At 49.4% G+C, this 19,202-nt stretch overlaps 1 protein-coding gene across 3 annotated transcripts in view; it reads left to right on the plus strand.

The window, feature by feature from the left end:
* TECPR2 (tectonin beta-propeller repeat containing 2) overlaps nt 1-19,202 on the plus strand; it is a 96,428-nt gene that overhangs the window by 19,179 nt on the left and 58,047 nt on the right. For all 3 annotated transcript variants that reach the window (XM_046008760.1, XM_046008762.1, XM_046008759.1), the window contains exons 3-5: nt 8,403-8,531; nt 8,928-9,059; nt 12,657-12,814. In XM_046008760.1, the coding sequence (XP_045864716.1) occupies nt 8,403-8,531; nt 8,928-9,059; nt 12,657-12,814 (419 nt within the window). The remainder of the gene's footprint in view (nt 1-8,402; nt 8,532-8,927; nt 9,060-12,656; nt 12,815-19,202) is intronic.

The raw sequence follows: 19,202 nt of genomic DNA on the forward strand, positions 1-19,202 counted from the left end.
CTCTTTGGCGTGGCTAGCCCTCATGCTTACAGCGGCTTGATCAGAAACGGCTCCGTGCTAGCCGGACACCTTTTCACCGAAACTTACTGCACACCCGTGTACATCAGCCAGTGGGGGAAGAATGTACAGGTCATACCTACGTGAGCATTCTGGTTTGTGTGACTGTTAATTCATTATAAAATGATGAATTGACTTTTTGGCTTCAACTGTAACTTCTTGTGCTTCAGGTGATCACAAGACACCCTCCCTGGGCACCAGACATGGCACCAGGACACTGAAGAAGTCTGGGTCAGGGAGGTCAAGGGCCAGTCACACGATGATTCTCCAGTTTGAGTCTGGGTTGGGCACATCTGCGCACTGTGGTGCATGAGGACACGTGCACCTGCAGTACAGGGGTGAAAGGCAAGGGCATAATTAACCCCAATGTCAGCGTAGTGGTTCTGGTGGCAGGAGGGCCTGCAGTCAGGGAGAAGGGCCCAGGGGCTTCGAAGGTGCTCTTGAGTCCGCTTTTCTGCGCTCGACAGGGACTCCGTGGGAGTTCATTTTATGACAGTCGAAGCTGGTGTATATAGTCTTGTATGTGACCATATTTCATTATTTTACAAACAAAAACAAGAGACTACCATGCCGTAAGGCACCTGGCGGTAGTCAGCCACCTCGCATGGTGACAGCAGTGATCTTGCCTGCCCCTCCCGCCCCTCGCCCCTGTCCGAGCTGACCATGTTCTGCCTGTGAACCGCCTGCTCGTGTGTGCCTGGCTCATGGATTTGGTGATGGGTCTTTTCTGTGTCCTGGACCATGAGAGCCCTTGGAGGTCGCCCCGTCATTTGTGTCCTTCACAACAAGCACCATGAGGCCATCAGTAGACCCTGGATTGCGCATTCTTCCTGTGCACGTCATTTTAAACTAGCAATGCTCTTCAGTAGGGTACTTGATGTTATTAAGGCCTCCCTCTGTTTGCAGACTCACGAGAAAAACAGTGCTAGATCAGTATTTTAATGAAGCCAGTGGTAAGAAAAAAATTCCATTTTTAAATAATGTCTCACATGAAGGATTGACTTTATGCAATAGAAATACTGCTGAAGAAGATCAGTGGTGGTTTTGTGCCTTGAGTGTTCTACAAGAGGTTTTATGTATCCTGATGCAGTCATAAAAAATAAACCTCAAATATTTCATCACCTTATAGAGAATAGAATTGTGGTCTATGTCTTTTTCTTTTTTTTGTTAAGATTTTATTTATTTATTTGACAGACAGAGATCACAAGTAGGCAGAGAGGTAGGCAGAGAGAGAGGAGGAAGCAGGCTCCCTGCTGAGCAGAGAGCCCGATGTGGGGCTCGACTCCAGAACACTGAGATCATGACCGGAGCCGAAGGCAGAGGCTTTAACCCACTGAGCCACCCTGGCGCCCCTATGTCTTTATTCTATGTGGTGCTTGGCAATATCCTAATCTCAAGGATTCTCTCTTCCTGGCGGGGGCGGGGGGGGGGGGTAGTGTTCGTATAACTGATGAGCACCGAACCCACCAGCCTTCCCACTCGCTGCTCGGAGCCAATGACTGGGCGCAGCTGGGTTGCAAGGCGCACTTATTCTTGTGAAAACTGGGGATCCTCTGACAAGTGACTTTGGCTTGGGATGTTCTGTTGATGTGGCTGCAACTTTCTGAAACGGCACTGCGATTGGAGATTAGCCTTTGCAGCCGCCCTTCCTTCCCTCTCTCCATCTCGGATTGCAGACCTGCCTTGGGAACTGACAGTTCTTCGGCCTCTTCCAGCTGTTTCCCCCTTCCCCTCACAGGTGTTTCCCCAAACAAATGCCTTGTGTGTCTGCTTCCACCATCACATCCGGCTCTTTGGTGGACGCAGACTCCTGTAGCAGTGACCCCCCCCCCCCCCCCGCCGCCCAGCCTGCTTCTGTTGGTCACTGAGAGGAGGTTGAAGTCTCTGACAGAAATTGTGCATTTGTTTTTCTCACTTCAGTTCTGTTCATTTCTGTTTCACGTATTTTTTTTTTAATTGTGGTAAATTATACAGAATGTAAAATTCACCATTTTTCCTTTTAGTATATAGTTAAGTGGTATTAAATACATTCAGGTTGTTGTGTTGTGTCATGAATGTTGTTGTTGTTATTATTTTTAATTTTTATTTTGTTTTGAGAGAGGAAGAGGGTGTGAGAGAGTCCCAAGCAGGCTCCGTACACAGCATGGGTATGGGATCTACTGAATAGATCCTTTTATCACTATAATATGTCTCTTTTTATCTCTGGTAATATTCCTTCTCTGCTCTGCTGTTAATATAGCCTCGCCTGTTTTCTTACAATCAGAGTTTGCATGATAGATCTTTTTCCATTCTTACCTTTGGTTTATCTGTGCTTTTATACCCAAAGTGCATTTCTTTTCCTTTTTTTTTTTTTTAAGATTTATTTGACAAAGAGAGAGAGGGTGCACAAGCAGGGGGAGTGGGGGAGGGAGAAACAGGCACCCTATTGAGCAGGGAGCCTGATGTGGGGCTTGATCCCAGGACCCTGGGATCATGACCTGAGCTGAAGGCAGACACTTAACCAGCTGAACCACCCAGGTGCTCCCAAAGTGCATTTCTTGAAGATAACATAAGGTCAGATCTTTTCTATTCAGTTTGACAATCTACCTTTTTTTTTTTTTTTAAAGTAAGCTCTACACCCAGTGGGGGCTTGAACTCATGACCCCAAGATCAGGAGTTGCATGCTCCACCAACTGAGCCATTGAGATGCCCCAACAATCTCTGCCCTCTGTTATACCAAATTTAGGCCATTTGTGTTGAATGTGATTATTAATATGGTTGGGTTTAAGTCATAGTTCCTTAACCTGACACCACTGACTTTGTGGTCTGGTGGTGCTGTCCTGTGTATTGTAGGGTGTCGAGCAGCACCCCTGCTTTCTCCCTACTAGATGGCAATAGTATCAGCCAAGTGGCAGCAGCCTCCAGACATTATCAAATGTCCCATGGCAGGGTGGGGGACAGAATTGTCCCCAATTAAGAAGCATTAGTTAAGTCTGCCATCTTGGTAATTGTTTTTGGCATATCCCACCTATTCTTAAATCTTACCATTTTTTTCTTTTCCTCTCGTCTTCTAGACTAATTATTTTTTCGTGGTTCTATTCTGTGTCCCTTATGGCTTATTAGGTCCTATCTGTTTTATTTCTTAGTTATTTTTCTAGGATTTACAACATTTGTCCATCTGCACTCAAATAATATTATACCACTTTACAAATGATATAAGAAGAGTACAACAATTTATTTTCCTTTCAGATTTTTTTTTGTTGTTGGCCTGTAGAAATACAACTGATTTATGTACATTCCACTTATATCCTATTTTATAGATTTCTTGGGTTTTCTACATAGGTAGTCATTGCTGCCTGTGAAGAAAGTGTTTTACTTCATCGTTCCTGATGTGTATGCCCTTCAGTTTTTTACTTGATTTACTGTACTTGCTAGGGCCTCCAGGATAATGTCTACAGAAGAGACATTTTTGCCTCAGTGTGTACACTCATTAGGATTAGATTCCTCATAGATCTTTTTTATTTCTACTTATTTCTGTTCCTAATTTTTTGAGCGTTATGGTCATGAATGAGTATTGAAGTATCAGATACTCTTTCTGAATCTGTTAAGATGACATGATTTTCTTCTTTTGTTAATACGGCATATTTTATGTATTGAGTTTGATTATTAATTCAGCCGTGCATTACTTATATAAACCACTGTCGTGATGTAGTATCTTTTTAAAAATCGTGCTATAGTCGTCTCAGTAATAGTTTATTGTAGTCATTTGGTATCTGTATTCATGAAGGATATTGGTCTATAGTTTTCTTATGATGTCTGTCTGGTCTTTCTCATTATACATGTTAAGGGTCGTGTACGCTTGACTTTTTTGTCTGAATGTCTCTGTCTGTGAGTTTAGACAGGCGTACATTCGTAGCTAACGGTTTTTCTCTCTCAGCGTTTCGAAGATGATCTTCCATTGTTCCTGGACCCCATCGTTCCTGTTGCGAAGTTTTGTTCTGCTTTGTTGAAGACTTTATCTTTAATCTCTGCACCTGGGGTGGGGCTCAAACTCACAACCCTGAGATCAAGAGTTACGTGCTTTACCAACTGAGCCAGCCAGGTGCCCTGAGAAGTTTGTTTTTGATACTTGTTTGTATCGGTCATTTGCCTTTCGTCTGACACGGTGCAGTCATCTCCCGGTCTCCGAGGCGTTGCTGTGTCGCCGCACAGTGTGTCCAGTGTATTTCTTCCCCTTAATCTTTGTCAGGCCTTGTGCTCCTGAGGACATGGGCCTTTCATCAGTTCTGGGCGACTAATAGTCCTTGTCTCTGAACACGTGGCCTCCTGTTTATCCCCTTTCCTTCTGGCGTCCCAATTAGATATAGGTTGGACCTTTATATCTGTTCTCCAGGACTCTGCTCTTTCTTATTTTTTATCTTTTCCTCTGTCTTTCTTACACAGGTCTATCATCTAGTTCAATAATTTTCTTTGAGCTCTGCTATTTAATCACCACTAAGGTTTTAAATTCTTTTGATTCCTTTTTCATTTTTTTTTTAAGATTTTATTTATTTATTTGACAGATCACAAGTAGGCAGAGAGGCAGGCAGAGAGAGAGAGAGGGAAGCAGGCTCCCCGCCGAGCAGAGAGACCGATGTGGGGCTCTATCCCAGGACCCTGGGATCATGATCCAAGCCAAAGGCGGAGGCCCCAACCCACTGAGCCACCCAGGCACCCCGATTCTTTTTCATTTCTGATAGTAACTTACTATTCTGTTTTGAATTCCCTTTAATGTTTCTTTAAAATTTTAAGCATATTTCTTTTATGTTCTGGGTCTCTTCAATCTAAATGCAGTACTTGGGTGGGGGCAAAGGGTTGTCCAATTCTATTACTGCTTTTTTTTTTTTTTTTAAGATTTTATTCATTTATTTGACACGCAGAGATCACAGGCAGGCAGAGGCAGTCAGAGAGAGAGGAGGAAGCAGGCTCCCTGCTGAGCAGAGACACCCCAACGCGGGGCTCGATCTCAGGACCCTGAGATCATGACCTGAGCCGAAGGCAGAGGCTTTAACCCACTGAACCACCCAGGCGCCCCTATTATTGCTTTTTTTAGTTGATTCTTCTTCATGGGGCCTTTTTCCCTGTGGTGGTTTCTAATTAAGAGCTCTGTGGCTGGTCCCAATACTTGTGAATGCTGAGGGACGGGGTCAGGACTGTGTCCCACAGATGGGGTTTGTACTCACTCTGCCAGGCCCCTTGGACTGCTGCTCACATCCAAGCACTTCAGATCGACTGCCTTTGGAAAGGAAAAATACATTCAAACTTGAATGCTAAACAGGGCAGGCTTGGGATGACAGATTCTTGAGGAACATTCTTCTTTTTTATTTATTGCAGTCAATGTCTGAGAGAAGACAGAGTTCTTTGTCAGCTCTGTCTGCCAGAAAATTGATTTTTCACTGTTTACACTTTGAGGGTTAAAGTTTCAGGGGTTCTTCCCGGGCTTTTGCAGGGGATATCAGTTCCAGCTCCCCCACTCATCTGGCCTGAAGCCTCATCCTCATTAGCCCCGCTCAGCTCAGGACACCAAAGCTCTGGGTGTTGGCCAGGTAGTCCTGGGGTGGCCCATAGCTTCAGGGTTTGACGGTATTTTGACAATATTCTTTTTGGGTTTGGACCTCTAGAATTACTTTCTAGAGGTCAGCTATGCAGTTAAAAGGATGTTTTATGGGATTCCTGGGTGGCTCACTTGGTTAAGCGTCCAGCTCTTGGTTTTGGCTCAGGTCATGATCTTGGGATTCTGGGATCAAGTCCCATGGGCTCTGCGCTCAGTGCGGCGTCTGCTTGGGATTCTGTCTCTCCCTCTCCCCCTTCCTCCTGCTCATACACGTGTGTGCACACACATACATTCTCCCTCAAATAAATAAATAAAATGTCTCTTTTTAAAAAAGGTTATTTTATGTATCTTACTCAGCACTTTGAGGTGTTTGGAGCAGAATGTTTTCCAGAATAGCTAGACTTACAGAATAGTAGGCAGTTGAAGCCTCATGTTTTTGCTTCTGTAAGCTGAGTATTGATAATCTGATTCTTGGGATGTTTTGGTTCTGAAGTCAAGAACCATAACGTTTATTAATGATTGTATTAAATAACATTAACTCAAAATGTTGACATACTAAAAAGCATGTGTACAAGCACCACACACAGATTTTCAGGCTCTTGGCCCATGTGAGTGTGGCTTTTATTTTGAAGCCTTTCATTCAGAAAACGTACACAGCTGTTTGGAATTTGTCTCACGACCTGGCTCGGTGTCCAAAGGGATTTTAATTCCTGTTGTGGCGGCAGTTCTGTAAGTACACATTCCCAGGTTGCTGTTCTCCAGCCACGGGCGCCCTGTCAGGGCTACCTGCGTGTGAAGCAGGTTCTGTCCCGGTCGTCCCTCAGACTGGCACCAGTGGGTCCCGCTCAAGGACCCGCCGCTCGTGTTGGCCGCAGCGCGGATGATGATGTCCTTCCTTCCCCTTCCCATGCTCGCGCCTCCCAGCCGTCCCTCTGCGGGGCCTGTGGCTCCTGCCCGGCGCAGAGAGCAGCCGGGCAGGGCCGGGATCCCCTTGAGTCCTCTAGCCGTGTGTCCTTAGGTAAACAAGGCGACCCCAGCCCGCCCCGTCGCGGCTGCGTGAGGAGTCCGGGACATGCCGCATGGGAGGGCGGACCGGCATGGCTGGCGCCCGGAACGTTCTGGGAAGAGGTTGGCTGTGCCGTTCTGTTATCCTCGCACCGACCAGGTCCTGACAGTCTCTTTCCTCATCAGCCTTTGTGCTTGCTCCTTTGCCGCTTCTCCAGCCGAGGCCCCTGGTGCCTGTGGCCTGAGCCGCCACAGAAGGTTCCCGCTGGGCTTCGCAGCTGCACGCTTTGCTCGTTGTCCTCATGCTGTGCAGTGCCTGGTCGGGCTTTCCAGAAACCCATGGGATGGACACACTGGCAAAGGCAGGAATCTTCCAGGGCTCCCCTTTGCCTTCCTCTAACTTAAGATCCAAGTCCCTTACCTCCGTCAGGCTCTCTCACCGGGCGTCTTTATAGCCCGGGAGAGCGCCCTGAGAGCTGCGGGGAGGGTCTGAAGCCCCTGCCTCATTGCTGTCATCGCCGCCCCCGCGGGCTGTACGCGCTCACCGCCACCAGCGGCGTCGGCTTGCAACCTACTTTCTGTCACCGCAGCAGCTGACTCAGTCTCCTGCGTGTGGAGGGCGTGCTTCTGCCCTTGACAGACTGTTTACCGTCTAAGTTACTGCAGCAGAATGCGGCGATCACAGTAGCTCAGTGTAGATCTCGCCGTCCGTCTCAGCGAGGCCAAGTGGGTGTGATTTTTCTGAATGAACGGTTTCACTCAATGGTCTGGAAGCCTGAGTTTCTGTGTGCCATGCTTGTGCATGCACTTTTTCTCTTCTTTCTTTCTTTCTTTCTCTTTTTTTAAAGATTTTATTTATTTTAGAGAGAGAGAGCATGAGCAGGGGACGGGGGGAGGGAGAAGCAAGCTCCTTGCTGAGCAGGGAGCCTGATGCGGAGCTGATCGTAGGACCCTGAGACCATGACCTGAGCCAAAGTAGACGCCTGACTGACTAAGCCCCCCCGGCACCCCAGTACATGTGCTTTTTATTTTTTTAATAGGCCAGCGGGGCACCTGGGTGGCTCAGTGGGTTAAGCCTCTGCCTTCGGCTCAGGTCATGATCTCAGGGTCCTGGGATCGAGCCCCGCATCGGGCTCTCTGCTCAGCAGGGAGCCTGCTTCATCCTCTCTCTCTGCCTGCCTCTCTGCCTACTTGTGATCTGTGTCTGTCAAATAAGTAAAATCTTTAAAAAAAAAAAAAACCTTTATTTTTTAATAGGCCAATGTGTAAAGCTTGGATTAGTGTTATTTGATTACTGATCTAAGAACAAACCCATTTACAAAGTGCTTTCACATGCATCGTCTCCTTGTCCTCGTGGCAAGCGTGCATGGCACACAGATCGCAGACTGCAGTGCTTGAGTGGCATGTCCGAGTTGAGAGAGAAGAAAGAGAGTTGGGGTCTGGGAGAGCTCTTCGTACTCCAGGCTCCTGTTCTGGGCAAGCTCTCCTAGCTTCTTTGCATGTTCTCCTTGATAGCTCAGAATATTCTCACTTGATTGATGAGCATTTCCTTTATTAGAAATGGTTTTTTTATTTATTCATTTCAAGATGAGAGACCTAGAAAGAAAAAAGAGGGTCTAACAGATGTAATTATTGGATTGTAATCCTGGATTGCATGCATTTTCAGTCAGGGCTTTGCAGAGGCCGCAGCCTGATGCCGGGCTTCTGCCTTCAGGGGTAATGTTTCCACTCTGGAAGCTGGCCTTGTCTTGAATGTTTGCTCTTTTAGGGGAAAACGGAACCCATCACCGTGGTGAAGCTGCTGAGCTGCTTCGACGACCTCGTGGCTGCGGGCACCGCCTCTGGGAGGGTTGCTGTCTTTCAGCTTGTGTCCTCGCTGCCAGGGAGAAACAAACAAGTAAGTGGTAGGCTCCCCGGCATTTCTTACCTTCTTGGCACATTCCTTGCGGATTTTCACAAGAGAAAGCCTACCCCGCTTGGAAGATACGTGCTCAGAAAAGTTTCACCCTGTGCTCTTAATACTCAATAACATTTTGGTTCTGGGGAGGACACTTGGCAGAAAGCGCATTTGGGTAATTTAGATCGTGCCTAACGTTCCTCTGGCTGCCCTCTGTCAGCTTTCAAGGTAACCATCCAGAGGGTAACCTTGCGCAGGGTTTTGCCTGGAAAACTAGGTTGGGGAGACCAACCCCTCCAGGAGCAGGAGGGACTGTGTACCCCTGTGCCCACAGAGCGCGTCTCACAGTGCCCACCCCTTTCTCTCCCTGTGCGCGTGTCTGCCGTTCGTTCCCAGCTTCGGAGATTTGATGTCACCGGTATTCACAGAAATAGCATAACCGCGCTGGCTTGGAGCCCCAATGGAATGAAATTGTTCTCTGGTGATGACAAAGGGAAAATTGTCTATTCTTCTCTGGATCTAGACCAGGTAAGATTATTTCCAGAAATATTTTTGGTCTTCTTCTATTTGGAGAAATTATATCCATAATCATCTTGTAGCCGGTCCGTTTGCATTCTCAATCATTTGTCCCTTTATAATCTCATTATTGCTTGTAACAGTTTCCCTCAAGGACTTCTCTAGCATTTTCTAAGCTGCTTCCGCTGTGACTAAAGGATTGGCCTTTGTTTGCGCTGGCCCCTTCCCTCCCGGTGTTCATTCTCCTCTTGTCTCCTGCTGCTCCTTCGAACAGAAGCCACTGTCACTCTTCTCTCCTTGAAGGGTTTGTAGGAGCCATGGGAAGCCTTTCGTAATCGTAACTGTGGACAGAGCTCAGTGCTTTCAGGGGCGGAGAGCTGGCCCCAGGCAAGCCTGCCTGTCGTGTGGGAGGGAGTGGGCCGAGGACGAGGAGGCTTGGTGGCAGCCCAGTGCCCAGCCGCCCTTACGTTTGTTGCTGTTTAATCCTCACCACGCTGCCCTGAGCTGCGTGTGCTCTTCCCCCGTCAGTAGATGAAGAACCCAAGGTTCGGTGACTGCGTCACTAGCCCGGGGTCACAGGCCAACACCTGGTAGAGCTCAGCTTCAAACAGGTTCTGCTCGGAAGCCTGCATCTTTTCCACCACTCATGTGCCTCTGTGCAGGCCTGGGCTTTGCTGGGTCATACGTCTGCCCCGCTAGACTGAACACCTTGGTACAAGCCTTTCCTTTCCTGATGCATAGTGGGAATTCAGCAATTACTAGCCAAGTAGCTTTTTTTTTTTTTTTTAAGATTTTATTTATTTATTTGACAGAGACAACAAAAGAGGGAACACAAGCAGGGGGAGTAGGAGAGGGAGAAGCAGGCTTCCTGCTGATCACAACCTGAGCCCAAGGCAAACGCTTAACAGCTGAGCCACCCAGACTCCCCTAGCTGAGTAGCTTTTAGTCCCTCCAATCCATGACTATCCTATTACAAGTTCTGTCTAGTGAAGTTCTCAAAGTGTTTGGTCTTAGGACACCCCTCCCCCCTTTTTTTTAAGATTTTATTTATTTATTTGACAGAGATCACAAGTAGGCAGAGAGGCAGGCAGAGAGAGAGGAAGAAGCAGGCTCCCCGCTGAGCAGAGAGCCCAATATGGGGCTTGATCCCAGGACCCTGAGATCATGACCTGAGCCGGAGGCAGAGGCTTTAACCCACTGAGCCACCCAGGCGCCCCTATTAATTTTATTTTGAAAAAATAAACCTATCATTAGGAATAACTTTTATGAAAATAACTATTTCAAAACAAGTGAAAAGAAGGACAGTACATTTTTGCAAATCTCTTTAACAGCTGGCTTGGTGGAGGACAGCTGCATTTGCAAATACATTGTTTTGGTTGGAGTATATAAAGGAAATCTGGCCTCTCGCAGACCTGTAGTTGGAAACAGGACAGTATTGTACTAGCCTTTTTAGAGAATTGTGGATATTCTTCATGAATCTTATCCCCAACTGATGGATGGTGGTTTCTCTAAAGGTCAGTTGTAACTGGGAAGCTGTAACCATGTGGATGGATTTTTTGTACTCTTACAGCGAAATCCAGTGGCCTGCCTGGCACTTTGAGTGGCTCTTTGATCCCCGCCTGATTTTGTTATATCATGTGTTGGTCACTTGGAAAATATTGATCTACTGAATGATGCAGATCTTTTCAAATGGTGACACATTTAATTATATAATATCAAAGAACGTGTTTTTGTCAGTGATACCATTGCTCTGATCAGAAGAGGCTGTAGCTACTGAGAACTGCCCAAGTTCACAAGGGTCGATACAAGCTTTCAATTTTAAGCCTCATTTGATAACTTGAAATTTATTATCAGCAACAAACACAATTGTTTTCACTGAAGTGACAAGGCCACTTTGTTCCATCTGAGAAAACGTCTGCCAAATACCCATGTTTGAATAATTATAGTATGTCAAGAAAAATGGCATTCTGGGGCGGGGGTGGGGGGGAGGCAGCTGGTTGCGCTCCCAGCCCTGACAGTCACGTGCTTTTCCTTGAGAACCAGAGTACCTCAGTGTGCGGCAGCAGGACTGGGCGTGCCTGCCCCATTTATCACACAAAATTCAAAACTGTGTCTACCCAAGAGCCAGGATTTAATGAAATTATAATTGTTCTGCGTCAAAGACCATCTTCAGTGAAATGCACATTTTTTTCCATGAGTGGTGGCAGAGGGCACAGTGACGATTAGTGGCACTCAGAGCCCTGCCCTGCCCACCATGGCTTCTGTGTCATTGCCAGTGTCAGCCCAGTGAAAAAGGCAGAGGCAACCTAGTATTGTAACGAAAATAGTCTGGGCCTTGCAGACCCTGTGGAAAGGACTGCGGAGCCCACTTGGAGAACCGCTGTTGTGCAGGAAAGCATTGAGGTTATTAGGAGCCCCTGTGTTGCTCCTTCCTTCTGCTCGGGCCTGCAGGCAGCACCAGGCCCGCACCGCTCCCGAGCCTGCGTTTCACAAAATGGAGAGAAAGCCCCATGTAGAAAACAATGTCCTTAGTATGCTGGGAACTTACTTCCCACCTTTATTGAGGTTTTGATAGTTGTTGTTGTTTTTTTAAATACAAATATAAAGAGATTTGCAAAAAAAAAAAAAAAAAAAAAAAACATGGGAGGCTGAGTTTTTGCAAAATTCGTAGAATAAATTTAGTTCATTATAAGCTAAATCTAAAACTGAAAAACTACAGTTTACATAACTACAAATGTGGGAGGAAAATCTGCTTTAAAAGTACTTGATGTTTGGGGGTAAAGAAAATTTCTCTATCTTCACTGTGTTGGTGGTTGTATAACTGTATGCATTTTCCAAAATCCGTACAACCATGTATCTAAAAAGGGTCAGTTTTATTGTATGTAAATTTTACCAGTAGATCTGAGTGCTGCTCTTCCTCCTACCCCCAAGAGGTTTGTGACAGAGCATCAGGATTTCTTAAACAACTGAAGAAACAGGTTTAGGAGAAGAGTAACTTGTAGAAGCAGATTTTCGACATCACGAAATAGAGTTTCTTGAAATAGAGTCAGCAGTAAAATGCCTTCTGGAGTTTACCTTTGTTCTTCAATATATTTAAACCTGTTTAAATTTCTTTCTTCTGTTTTTTTCTGACCCTTTCAGTTGGCATGGATATAATGTCCCCAAAATTGCCTTGAACTCTTAGTGGGAGGAAGAGTGTAATGTGACCTTCGGTGATAGTTGCCACAATAATTTTATAGAAAGTCCCATTGTGTTTGATTAGAATAAATAATACGGATGGTGTAACATATTTCCACTTACATCCCTACGGACTCTTCCTTGAACTGTCTAGCGAGAATGTTTTAAAAGAAATTAGACAGTATTTTTCAGTGTTTCTTGGCCAAACTTGATATAGGCTGAGATAGGTCATTAATGTTTTCTCATTAGTAGGAACTTTTCCAAACAATTTTATCACAGTGGGTTGACACTGAATCTGTTGAGAATTAACAACATAAGTTTTAAGGTATAAACTGACCCGGATACAAACAACAGAAGGATGTTTCCCGTCACAGAGGAAGTTGGGTTGCTTGAACTCTGCGCTGAGTTGGGTTTAACCGGACTCTCTCACAGGGCGTGTGTAACTCACATCTGGTGCTGGAGGAGCCGTCTTCCATCGTGCAGCTGGATTATAGCCAGAAAGTGCTGCTCGTGTCTACACTACAAAGAAGCCTGCTTTTTTACATGGAAGAAAAGTCTGTCAAGCAGATTGGAACACAACCAAGGAAAAGGTGGGTGTCGCAAGTGCCCCAGCCTGGCGGTTACAGAGGGGCTTTAAGTTTTCCTAGGTTTCCTGTTTGCCATGTGCAAGCCCGCAGCTGCTCTAAGCCTGGAGTGCCCAGTGGGTCCCTAACCTGCCTAGGGCACCTTGTCCCAGCATCAGACAGGAACAGCGCATCCCTCTTGTTCTTCTGGGAGAACCTGTAGGCGTGGCCTCCCTGCCTTGAGTGCCAGGATCTGGGGGAGTCTCCGATGTGGTCTGCTTTGGGTCCACTCCTATGCAGGTGCCCCTCTCCCACTGCCCCGGTCAAGGGTCAGGGCCCCGTTGCACCGTGTGGGCTGGGCCAGGCTTGGGGATAAGAGGCAGACAAGGTAGATAGGAGCCCACCATCACGAAAACCTAATAAACTCAGCAGGAAAGTTAATTGTTGTGTTACCTGCTGTGGAGCAGTGTGCGGGGTGCTATGAAACTTCTCCCCGGCCTGGAGCTGAAGGCAGACTCCCTGAAGGAGTGGGCGAGGGAGCGGTGGAACTGGCCAAGAAGAGTGGGAGGCTTCCAGGCTGAGAGTTTGTCCCCCAGTGGACCTGCTACCCGGAAGGACAGCAAGAGAAGGGGTAGACCAAGTCCAGTCGCCGATCAGCCATGTGGGAAGAGGCAGCAGGAGTGCATGGGGGGTGTCCCTGCCAGAAACACATGTGCAGAGCCCTGGGGCCAGTGAGGAGGAGCTAGGTAGAATGGTGGGGCCACCCCCTCATCCTGAGAGAGAGGGGCAAGAGCCAAGTGGGGGCAGGAAGAGAGAACAGGCGCCAGCAGCTTGTGGACTGGCAGCGGCATTTGGAGAAGTTCCTAGTAAAAGGGCAGTGTTGCCTAGAGAGGATCAGAGGGGCTGGTGGCAGGTGGGCTGGGGAGTGGGGCGAACAGGCTGACAGTGGGATGTGGATTGGCTGCGCACGTGAGGGAGGGCCCACGGAAGCTGGTGGTGACAGCCGGGCGGGTGATGGATGGCCCGGAGAAGGGGAGGTCACATGGGCAGAGTCTGGCAGCCCTTAGCTATTAAAAGACCTGGTCAAGCCTCCCTTTGGCTTCTGTTTTCCATGCTGAATACCCCCTCAATCCATCAACAATTTAGCCTTTTTATAGCAGTAGTCTCCCTGTTGGCGCCTGGAAAATGCAGTGGAATTTGTAGTTCTGGCTTAGGGGCGCTGCACGTCTTCATCTCGCCATTTCCTCTGCCACTGTCCCCCTCTTCTGCCTGCTGCTTTGTTCTGACTTGGCGTCAGCATCTCACTGCACTTTTTGGAAGGATAGTGCAGGATAGAGAGATAGGAAAACCAGTTACTTTTCACGGGGAGCAGCCAATAGTCCTCTTAAAACCTGGTCTTCCAGCCTCCAGTGTGGAAGCCTAAGCAAGTTCCCATGAGCCCCTCCTGGTGCACATGTGTGGTGGAGTCTTTTGGCCTATGCTGGGCACTGTTCCAGGCTGCAGATGCAAACAAATGTCTCCCTTTCTTCCTGGGAGGTCTGTTTCACTGAGCCCTAGAGGAGTGGGGATAACACAGAATAAATGGAAAAGTTGGTCACCCCTGTGTCTTAAAGATTGTTTTTCTGTTGCATATATGTGAGCTTGTGGTTCAGAAGGGGCAGTTGGCGAGTCTGCCCCGCTGGAAGCCGTGCGTCATCCAGCATGTGTGGGGCAGTAGCATGCGGTGGGCAGGTGGGCAAGGAACAGGTCTCTGCTCCCAAGCGGAATAGCTGTGTAGGGGGCAGTACGTGTTGCAGAGAAGGCAGTTGGGGTGAAGCTGGGGGGGGGGCACGCTCTCTTAGAATAGTCTGGAAAGACTTCTGTGGGGAAGTGATATTTGAGCAGAAGCCTCAGGCATGGGAAGAGCTGCTGGAGGAGAATTCTGGTCTTAGGAAACAGCGAATGCCAAGGCCACGGATTCGGCCAGGGCTTCAGCATTCAGGGAGCCGGAGGGGGTGGGTGACCTGGGAGCAGTGGGTTGGGTGCACTGGTAGAAAATGAGATTGGAGGGGTGCCTGGGTGCCTCAGTCGGTTAAGTGTCTACCTTCGGCTCAGGTCATGATCCCAGAGTCCTGGGATCGAGTCCCACATGAGGCTCCCTGCCCAGCGGGACGTCTGCTTCTCCCTCTGTCCCTGCCCCTGCTTGTGTTCTCTTTCTCGCTGTGTCTCTCTCTGTCAAATAAATAAATAAAATCTTTAAAAGAAAAAAAAAGAGAGAGAAAGAAAATGAGATTGGAAAGGAGGGCCTGAGCCAGCTTAGGGGCAGGGCTGGGGCACCACGTGCTGTTGCCCAAGTTATCCTAGGCATAACCAAAGGCTCTTACGTGCTGTAGGCAGGAGAATGGCCACATGAGCGACGTTTCAGAGCTCACCCAGTTCTGTGTGGAGACTCAACTGGAGATGGGCAGGAGGGGGAGAGTGAGGAGGGTGCTGTGGGAGGCATGGGGGCTGGCCCTTGGTGGTGGCCATCAGGAGACGGGGAGCTGCAGGGAGCTTCAATTTGGAGATGGAAAGCACGGGGCAGGATAATGGATTGGATGTGGGGCGAGGGGAAGAAGCGAAGAGAAGGTTTCGTGCCGGCGGCTGCAGCAGCTAGGTAGCTGCGGTGGGGCACACAGGGCAAGCCCGGGTTTGAGGTCTAGACAGCCATTCTCTTGGGGGCGTATTGAGCCGGAGGTGCCTGTTAAGTAGTAGTCAAGCAGGAGTCATTGTGAGGAGTGACATCTCCAGGCCCGTAGGTCGTTAGATGCAGGCGACATTGAGACCCCGACATTGGGAACGGTGTTTTTCACGTGACATTGAAAAAGCCTCACCAAGTCTCTGCTGTGTTCCGGGCACCCTTCTCCATCCAAGGTGACAGCTGTGACCTGGGAAAACCTCTAATCTCGGGAGGCTCATATTCCTGGCGGGGGAAACCAACATTAAATACATATGTTCTAGAATGTTCGGTAGTAATCGGGATATGGACTAGAGAGGAGGGAGCAGGGGACATGGGTGCGTGCTCTAGATAGGCAGGGAGGGACAGCTCTTGCGCAGGAGGGACCGGAGCAGATTCCTGAAGGAAGGGCAGAAGGAGCCACCAGAGGACTTTGAAGAGAAGCTCTTGAGGCCGAAGCAGTGTGTGTGCCAAGCGTTTGAGTGTTTGAGGAGCAGCAAGGCCGTGTGTGTGGAGCAGAAGGGCCGGGGTAGGACCCTGTCGTGTAGGCTTTGTGAGCTTTGCACGGGGCTGCGTTATTCTAGCACGCCAGCAGTCGTGAGAGGCTTTGACCAGGACAGGTCACCCTTGCTGCTCTTTGGAGGGGACAAGAGTGGCAGCTCAGGGACCAGCCAGGGGCTCAGGCCAGGGCAGGGCGGTAGGATTGCTCAGAGGGCAGAGCCGACAGGCTTGCTCTGGCAGGTGAGGGAGGGAGATGAGTCAGAGGCCGCGGCTGAGCACTCGGGTGCGGGGTGGCGGCGCTCTGGCCTAGAGAAGTCTGGCGGAGAGGACAGCGGGGCTGTTGCGGACAGGTGGCATAGTCTTCCTCCTGGGGGCAGCTGAAGGGGCAGGGGCAGCAGGTGCGCATCTCAGGAGGCAGGTGCGGCCAGAGCCTGTAGCACGTGGACGGTCTGGACAAGCTCTGGGACCGATGAGCCGCCGCGGGTGTGAGCGTGGTTTGGGGCGGGGTTGTCTCTGTTCTGGGCATGGGCAGAGAACCAGGACGGGAAGAGGGGTCAGACGAGTGAGAAGTCGGAGGCCACGTGGAGAAGTGTCGCAGGGCCGGCCGCTGTGTCAGAGCTGCTGACTGCCCGGAGACATGGCCTGAGTCAGACTTCTGGATACGGCGACCTGGTGGCTACACACGGTCGTGCTCAAGGAGAGGGGCCGAGGGTGAAAGGGCTGGAGGGGACAGGATCACGGTGCTTGGGGACAGCTTTGCAGGAGGTTGGTTTTGTAGAAGGGAACACAGGAGGGGGCGCTTTGCAGGGAGCGGGTCTGCTGAGAGGTTTGTAAGATGGGCTGGGTGGCTGGTGCTTGCTGGCACAGAGCACGAGATGGCGGTGCCTGTCGTGGCCTCCCTGGAGCCCGCTGGTGGGTGACAGCGTGGCCTGAATCGGGCGGGAGTGTTGTCAGCGGGCAGCAGAGCACGGCTGTGGGCGCATCTGCAGGCAGGGGACCGCACTGGTGGGGGATGGGGTCGTCCTTTTCGGGTGGAGTTTGTGAGCCTCCTCAGACCCGACCAGATAATACATGTTACTCCCAGAAGACCTCAGAGCCCCCAGCTGTCCCCAAATGTGTTGTATCTTTGCTCTCCTCGGGCTCTTTGTTGCACTATCTCATGTGGGAACCCTTTCCCTATTAAGTGTCCCCTGCGGCCCTGTCCTCAGGGTCCCCCGCGCGAGGCTGTCCGTGGGTGTGGACGTGGGGAGTTTCCCCCCCCGGCAGAGCCAGCACCAGGTTCTGGAACAGGGTCACTGCCGTCTTACCTATGTGGTGGTCTGTTGAGCCTTTTGTCACCCATCATAGATGTTCATTCTCTTGCCTCAGGCTCTCTGTCCACGCTCAGCATTTCAGGTCTGTGGTACCAGCGAATTATGCAGCTCATTAGAAAGCGCTCCTTCCAGAGCTCCCAGTTGGCTCAGTCGGTACAGCATGAGACTCTTGATCTTAGGGTTGTGAGTTTGAGCCCCACGCTGCGGGTAGAGATTGCTTAAAAATAAAATCGTTTAGGGGCGCCTGGGTGGCTCAGTGGCTTAAGCATCTGCCTTCAGCTCAGATCATGATCTCAGGATCTTGGGATTGAGCCCCGCATCGGGCTCTGTGCTCAGCTGGGAACCTGCTTCCCCCTCTCTTCCCTCTGCCTGCCTCTCTGCCTGCTTGTGATATCTCTCTCTCTGTCAAGTAAATAAAATATTTAAAAAGAAATAAAATCATTTTAAAATCCCCAAACAAACAAAAAACCACACCTTTCATGTTAATGTGGCTCACAAAGGGAAGTAACGTATTTTTAAAAGTCATCAGTGATTTTTCTGCAAGTCACCTCCACCGAAATTAAGAAAGTGGGTTGATGAAGTTATGATTTTAGAGCCCTGCAGTGCCTGGGCCTTGAAAGTTGGGTTCTGAGCGTCCGCTTCAGAACGACAGCAGCAGGTGCCGCATCATCGTGCTGCTGGTGGGTGGCGCTAAGCCTGGGGCGAAGGACAGTTTGCACCTGCCCTAGCTAGTTATCCCCAGCTTAGCTGCCTCTCCCCCAGTCTCCCTCCCCCAACCACACACCACATGTTCCAGCAGTTCCGTAGAGCCGGCTGCCCACCAGGACCCTCTCGGCATGTTCTTCCCCCACAGGGCCAGTCCCATCCTTAGCCGGGAATAGTCCCGGGTCTAGCCCTCTCCTGCCCCAGTCAGATGCCTCCCATCTGGACCACTCGTGGGGCCCTTTGAGCCTCAGATGGTCTTGCAGTGGTTCTTACCCACGCACACGTCTGCCCGCGTCTGTTCTCAGCCAGGGCCAGGATCTCATGTCGTTTCTCTTTCTCCTTGCCCATGGCACCGGGGTCTCACACAGGGCAGGACTCCCTCGGTGTTTGTTCAAGTGAATGCTGCCGTTATCCAAGGTGAGCAGATCAAAGTGGAAGTGACAAGAGGTTTTTAAGAGGACCTATAAATAGAAGGAAACATTTAACAAGTGGGTCACCAAACAGAAATCGATTTGACAGGGAGGGCAAGAGGAAGAGGTTATGGACTGCCCTGCGAGAATTCCTTTGGGTCTACTTAGAGAATCTTTCCAGAACAAATCCACCAAAGGCAGTAATCAAACCCGAGGCCGATTATAGAGTTGTCCGTGAATGATCTACAGTGTTAGAACGGTCTTGGTTCATGTAACTATCTTCGTTTCAAAGCTGAATTTGATATTCAGTATCCTCCTTGGGTCCCATCCAGAGGGATTTAGTTACTCTGCACCCAGAGGGACCTAGGGAGAGACTGCCTGGCAGAGAACGTCCAGATAACTCTGTGTGACCATGTGGGATGTGCTCTGGAGACAGCCCTTCGGGGGACCGGTGTGCTGCTGTGTGCAGGGAGGGTGAGGAGAGAGGCATGGGGCTGTGAGTGGAACGAGGGGCCCATCCCAGCTGGGAGCACCTGGAGCCCGGTCCGGGGGGCTTACTTTTTTGTGCCCTCCTAGACCGGCTCACTTAATCTGCACTTTGACCTTTGAGATGGGAAGGATTACCCCTGGCTTACAGATAGGGAAACTGAGATCCAGAAAGTTCACATAGTAAATATCAGGGCTGGACATGGAGCCTCGCTGTCAATTAAGAGTCAGTACTGTTTCTACTGCTTCACATCAGAGAAGTATTTTGGGGAGAGGGTGGCCTGAAACTCTTGAACTCTGAGCTC

This window comes from Meles meles, chromosome 6 (assembly GCF_922984935.1).
Source record: "Meles meles chromosome 6, mMelMel3.1 paternal haplotype, whole genome shotgun sequence".
NCBI lineage: Eukaryota > Metazoa > Chordata > Mammalia > Carnivora > Mustelidae > Meles > Meles meles.